The following is a 6,959-nucleotide window of genomic DNA, read 5'->3' as shown; positions in this document are numbered from 1 at the left end:
TTCAAACACAGCCCTGGGGCAGAGATGGGGGGGCCCGTTGGTGTCCGGCTCCCGGTTACCATCAGATCGGTATCCGGCGGGCCCCTCATCTCTGGTTACTAGGGCACACCCCTCCTGCCTAGCATCCTTGGTTACTAGGAGACACCCCTCCTGCTTAGCATCCATGGTTGCTATTATACACCCCTCCTGATAAACATCCTTGGTTGCTAGGACACACCCCTGCCGACTAGCATCCTTGGTTGCTAGGACACACCACTGTCGCCTAGAATTCTTGGTTACTAGGACACACCCCTGCCACTTAGCAATTTTGGTTGCTAGGACACACCCCTGTTGCCTAGTGTTCTTGGTTGATATTATGCAACCCTGCAGCCTAGCATCCTTGGTTGCTGAGGCAATAGGTGTCCAACATTCAGTGCCTCTGCTGCTGAGTGTCAGCTACTTAGCATTCTTGGAAGCAAGGGCATTGGGCAGCCGATATTCATGCAGCAGCGGAGACATTTCATTCCGCTTTCTTCATCCTCATCTTGGAGCCCTTCCTATGCCGGCTCCGCGCTCTCCCCAACTTCCGGGGCCTGGTAAAACGCTCGGGTGAACATAGAGTTGCCTCATTCGCGGACGAGTTGATCTTTTTCATCTCTGACCCTTGCTCATCCCTCCCGACTCTTATGCGGGAGATGGACCGATATGCCTCCTTCTCCAACTTCAAAATAAACTTCTCTAAATCATCGGCCTTAAACATTTCCCTTCCCCAAGCGGACTTGGATCGCCTGCAGTCATCCTTTCCGTTCACTTGGTCGACGGATGCCCTGCCCTACCTGGGCACCAATATCACAGCGAACACAACACGATTATACAAACTCAACTTTGCACCCCTACTCCAGAAGACCAAGCAAGACCTGTTGTCTTGGCACCTCCTATCACTCTCTTGGTTCGGCCGCTGTAATGCCGTCAAAATGACGACTCTACGGAGAATCCTCTACCTGTTTCAGGCCCTCCCGATCCGCATCCCGCCAATTTTCTTTCGTCGCATGCGCCAGATGCTCACGGCTTTTCTACAGTATGGTCCTACGCTCCCCCCAGAATCCGCTATAGCACGGTCACCCTTCCCAAGAACAGAGGTGGAATTGGCCTTCCGGACCTGGCCAAATACCACAAGGCGACCCATCTTGCCCGGTTTGGGATTGGTGCTGTCATCGGAAAACCAAGCAGTGGGTGGGCATGGAGGAGGAGGACACTAACCCGGCCCTGGCTGGACTTCCCCGGCTCTCTTCACCCATGCCGTCCTATACCCGTTCGCACCCTACTATCACGCCCACACTCTTGATATCCAGATCACTCTTTCGTTCCACAGACATCTCTCCCTTCCCCTCGCCTTTAATCCCGGTGCTCGGCGACCCAGACTTTCACCTGGTGCTGAGAACCCTCGTCTGCGTCGCCTTCGGGAGGCCAATAAGTTTAGGCTGTGCGACCTGCATCTTGCCGGCCGGTGGCTATCGGTGGGAGAACTTAGAGGCCTGAGAGACCCCCCCCCTTGACCACTGGCGTGCTACTCAACTGCGGCACTTCCTGCTCTCTATACCCCGCCACCAGCGGATAGCCAGGTTGCTGACCCCCTTCGAAAAGGTTTGTAAAGATGAGATGCCCACCCGCCATGCCATATCCCTCCTGTACTCATTGCTGATCTCCCCCCCTCAGACTCATATCCGGAACTTGTGGCCAAAAGGGGACAGAGATCTGAACATTACCTTCACATCGGCCCAAAAAGATTGCATACTGCATTTGGCCCACCATACTTCTATGGCTTCCAAGACACAAGAGCTGGGGTACAAAATAGTTTCCCGGTGGTACAGAGTCCCCACAGTCCTCCATGTCATGTACCCCCAGGTCCCATCCAGATGTTGGAGATGTCAGAGCGCTCCGGGCACACTGCTACACACATTTTGGTCCTGCCCTCAACTGCTCCCGTTCTGGCGGGGAGTGATTGCCACCCTGAAGGACCTGGTAATGGTGGACTTGACGGACAACCCTGCAGCCTGCCTGCTACACTTGACCCATATGTCCACTGGGAAATACAAAAGGTCCTTGTCTCGACATCTCCTGAATGCGGCCCGCTCATGCATTCCCCTGTTGTGGAAGCAGTCCTGCTGTCCCACCCTCAGGCTGTGGTTCTCCAAGGTGGATGAGATGTGTCTCATGAAAGACCTGACTTCCACGCTGTGGAACACTGAGGAACTCTTCCGATCCACCTGGAGGCCCTGGACCGCGTTTCAGGGTTCGGATGCCTACCAACAAGTTATGACCTCAGTGCCCCCCTGAACCCAACTGGGGACGCCGACCCTACACGTCTGACGCGCTACTCTGCTCCACCCGGCCTAACTGAGCTCCCATTCCTGCTGTCCTTCTTCCACCCTACTTTCACTCCCCTGCTCCATCCCTTATCCTACCCCTTTCCCCATCCTGTTCCTACCGATACTGAGCATGCAAGACTTCTTGTCCGCATGAAACAACATATACGACAAAGCTGGCAAATACAAATGGCGAAGTGCTCTAACCTTGGGAATTGCTCTCTTGCTCTACGCCATTCTGGGCCCACGATACGCGTGGCGCCTGACTTTAATGTCATATAGATCGCAGTAGATGCATCAGATGTGCCCATGGTGGCTACCTGTCGGATTTACTGCTGAAATTGAGCAATTCTGCTATGTTATGTCATGATAACCTTACTGTGATCAACGTTCACCTTCTACCTCTGATGCATGCTGATAATGTTGTCGCGCTTCTGGGGCTATGCCTCTATGTACCATTGTACTTTGATTTTCTTTTTACAATAAAGCTGATTTCTGATTAAAAAATAAATAAATGGGTGGCACTGATGTGGCAGGCAGCGAGGTACAGAGCAGCAGACAGGAGCGTAGTCAGAAAATAAACCGAGGTCGGGGAGATCCAAAAGAGCAGCAGAGTATATAGCCAAGCCGGGTCAAACAACAGGAGATCAGAGTCAGGATGCTGGGTTCAGGTTGCAGGAACAAGAAACAGCTGAAGACCAGTCAGTACTGGAGGTTATAATGTCACAGCCTTAAATAGCCTGTTTAGCGCAAAAATCCGCAACACGTGCATGCGCACGCCAACGTACACACGCCTGCGCAGAGGCGTCCGGCGGTGCACAATTTTGTGAGCAAAACTATGCGCATGCGCAGGTGCCCCGTGCAGAATTCCGGGCACAAGGGCCAAGCCTGGCTTCCTGACACAAGGTCAATGATTGAGCTCACCAAATGCGACCATTTTTTTTTTTTTCAAATCTTCTACAAGTTCCTGACTGTTAGAGCATTTGGGACTCCAAAGAAAGTGCCTATATGTTGTTGTTTTTTTTGTTTTAATAATACAGTAGATCTTTTAAATGTGTGAAAATACTTTATGTAACACCCATATTTACTGTAAGGTGTAACATGAAACATGGCCAGACCGCACATAATATACATTACCTGTATCAGTTTTCAAAAAAAGTTTCACCTTTTATCATTACAAAGCTGCCCTTTCACTTTAGTCAAGTTACTTTGCCTAGGCTGAGTTGGTCATCAATCTGCTGCAGGCAGGATGAACCATTTCCTCAGTCTCCCCACCCCCAGTGATCAGACTGTAATACTGTAACTATCTAGCAAGGAACGAGGTGAGAGGCTGCAGCAGGGCCTGATCTGATCTGTATCAGACATTTGTGAACATAGCCAATAACTGCACAGACACTGGGATTTACATGATTGTGTCATCTTTGAGTTGGCATCTCAGTCCAGGAAGTAGATGGTGATCCTGGATGGTGCCTGAACAAAGAAAGATGGTGCATCCCCCTAGAGCGGTGGTCGGCGAGAAAATGTTGGTGGTCCCCGGGCCTCTCTGATGACGTGCAGGCTGGGCCGTCATTGAAGCGGCATGGAGGCTCCGGGGCTGCCTCTCACTGACTCAAGCAGCGGTTGTCACAAGAAATGCGCGGCTCTCAGTACAGTGCAGGCTCTGCAGGAGGCGGGGCATCTCGTCAGTACCCGGACTGAGCAGGCTGCGGGACATAGAAAAAGTGGGGAAAAGCCAGGTAATAGTGGCTCAGTGTGGGGGAAGGGGAGGCACGAGAGTGGTTGGGGGCAGTGTTGAAGCTAGGGGGGAGCATGTGCCCCGGGCGCCGCTGGCAGGGCCAGTGACTGGAATTATGAATTTAGTGGTCCATGAGGTCCGAAAGGTTGGCGACCGCTGCCCTAGAGAGAGAAGCAGCCAAAGGCAACGTCAGAAAGACTGTTTTATTTTCGAGAGATAATAATAAATACCTGGAATTGTTACACTGATACATTTCTTAGAATGCTGCATTTAACAAAAACAAATACCATTTCATTCTGTTCTGAAATGTCATAGGCTCAGCTGAGTTATTTTATTAATCTGTACTATTTCTGTTTTTCTTTTTTTAGCTGGAAGCTCTCAATGGCTCCAATGGATACACAACAAGTGAAGATCCAAATACAAATAATGCATTGGACCCCAGTGCTGCGAAGAGACCGGTACTGTAGACGTTTTTATTCTTACCAAGCTGCTTGTGGTATCACTGGAGGACCACTCCAGTGATACTTGTGCTATCACTTGTGCCGGTGTTTTTGTGTGTTTTTCCTAATGTCTTTTCTGTGCTTTTAAAGTTAACCTTTTACTTTGTAACAAATTCCGCATATTGCCGGAAGCGGCGGGGAGGGAGATGTACCTAGCCATTGCTTTTTAATAATGAATGTTTTAGCGTGTTTTGTAAGCTAAAGAAGAGCTTCGGGGTTGCGAGATCTGTGTACCGGGGTGAGCTGAGTGTAATGGAGAGCTACGCGCGGTTCTTCCCAATCCAGGGGGGTAGATGCGTGACAGAAGTTCAGGGTTTGACACAGAACTACACTTGAAGAATACACAAGAACCTTGGAGTAAAGCAAAGCTCCCCGAATTGACAGCACCTACAGGCAGGGGCGTAACTAGAAATCACAGGGCCCCATAGCAAAATTTTGTATGGGGCCCTGTGATTTCTAGTTATGCCCCTTGCAGAGCCCACCTGAGTTCCCACACAGCCCACCTGAGACTGACCCTGTAGAGCCCACCATAGAGTCTCTATGGTGGGCTCTGCAGGGTCTCAGGTGGGCTGGTCACACCCCTGCACATTTCTTACCTGTCAGTCCTGATCCGATGTCAGTCTCCTCCACTGCCGGGCCCCATTTCCTCCTCCGCTGCCGGGCCCAGCCTCCTCCTCCGCAGCTGCTGGCCGTCACTGACTAAGCAACGGCTGTGAGGAGGAATGCGCCGCTGCACAGATCACTGACAGGTTGTCAGTGATCTGAACAGCGGTGTGTTTCTCCTCACAGCCGCTAGTGACAGCCAGCAGCCTGCGAAGCCATAGTGGAAGGCCTATAGGGCCCCACTGTGCCCCATAGCGGCCGCCTGGGTCGCTATGGCGATAGTTCTGCTTCTGCCTATAAGGAAGTGTATTGCTTAAAGAGGAACTTAAACCACCTCCCGCTTTTTTTTATCCCTCTTACGCAGGGTCTTCAGAAAACATACTCATCTGCCCAGCAAACCCAATGCTATCCTGCTGCAATCCACTGTCACAAGCTGGGTCCAGCGTCGCCATTCTTTTCGTTCTTCTTTTAGTTATCAGGAGCTGGTTGTCTTCTGCGTTCGTGCACCTGACCCCTGATGATGCAACTTCAGGTCCACCCTCCAGACACTGTAGGTCTCTGCTTCTTCAGCCTCCTGAAATAAGTGACGGGGTTATCCCAGGAGGCTGAAACTGGAAGTGACAACATCCTTGTCAGTTTCAGGTTCAGTAACCGGAGGGGAGATCAGCCACTGGTAACATACTGCCTCCAGAGCAGCCACAGAGACCTGCCATGCCGATCCCTTTTATGCATATTGTCTTACAACCCTTGCACAGAGACATACCGTATGTAGCAAGGGTATATAACACTGCTCTTACTTGCTCTTGCAAGTATACAGTTATATGAAATACATCTCTGAATCTCACTGATAAAAGATAATAGAGAGGAAAGTAGGCATTTAGTCTGGGATGTCCCTGCTGCGGCTGCTACGTTTTACAGGAAGCTACAATTCCAGATTTCCCTACAACTTGCCCCTGCTGGTGAAAATTGGTGCTATAAAGTAACCAAATGGTTTCAATGGTGATTTTTGCCACTGGTGGTCAACTTACTAGATATAGGTCTCTTCACCAAAGGGCTGCATGTATTATTCAGTATATATTAAGCAACAGAAAACTGTCTGCTGACATAGACTAGATGATCATTGGCTACTGCAGGAGTGGTTGAGGAATGAGGATATGATGCAGGAGATGGCCAAGGACGTCAGACATTCTACAAGAGTAGACTGAGGGCATACCATAGGAGTAGTTGAAGACTACGGGAATGCAGTGGGAATGGTTGAAGACTGCATACATACTTCAGGAGTGGTTGGAGACTACAGGCCTGCAATAGGAGTGGTTGGAGTCTTCATGCATACTTCAGGAGTGGCTGGAGATTACAGGCATACATTAGGAGTGGTTGGAGTCTGCATACATACTTCAGGAGTGGTTGGAGACTACAGGAATGCAGTGGGAATGGTTGAAGACTACATACATAATTCAGGAGTGGTTGGATACTACAGGCCTGCAATAGGAGTGGTTGAAGTCTCCATACATACTTCAGGAGTGGTTGGAGACTACAGGCCTGCAATAGGAGTGGTTGGAGTCTCCATACATACTTCGGTAGTGGTTGGAGAACACAGGAATGATGTGGGATTGGTTGAAGACTGCATACATACTTCAGGAGTGGTTGGATACTACAGGCCTACAATAGGAGTGGTTGGAGTCTGCATAAATACTTCAGGAGTGATTGTAGACTGTGGGCATGCCAAAACATTGGTTGAAGACTGCATACACACCCCAGGAGAGTCTGGAGACTGCA

The 6,959-nt window shown here is 50.3% G+C and overlaps 1 protein-coding gene across 1 annotated transcript in view; it reads left to right on the top strand.

Moving 5' to 3' along the window:
• Positions 1–6,388, top strand: part of LOC108796111 (disks large 1 tumor suppressor protein-like) — a 109,180-nt gene extending 102,792 nt beyond the window's left edge. Inside the window, exons 4-5 of the mRNA XM_018567526.1 lie at positions 4,449–4,538; positions 6,317–6,388. Coding sequence (XP_018423028.1) covers positions 4,449–4,538; positions 6,317–6,388 — 162 coding nt within the window. The remainder of the gene's footprint in view (positions 1–4,448; positions 4,539–6,316) is intronic.
• Positions 6,389–6,959: the final 571 nt, after the last annotated feature.

This window comes from Nanorana parkeri, unplaced genomic scaffold (assembly GCF_000935625.1).
Source record: "Nanorana parkeri isolate BGI_ZX_2015 unplaced genomic scaffold, ASM93562v1 scaffold1057, whole genome shotgun sequence".
NCBI lineage: Eukaryota > Metazoa > Chordata > Amphibia > Anura > Dicroglossidae > Nanorana > Nanorana parkeri.
The sequence above is the reverse complement of the archived record's forward strand: the minus strand, read 5'-3'. Positions and strand labels throughout refer to the sequence as shown.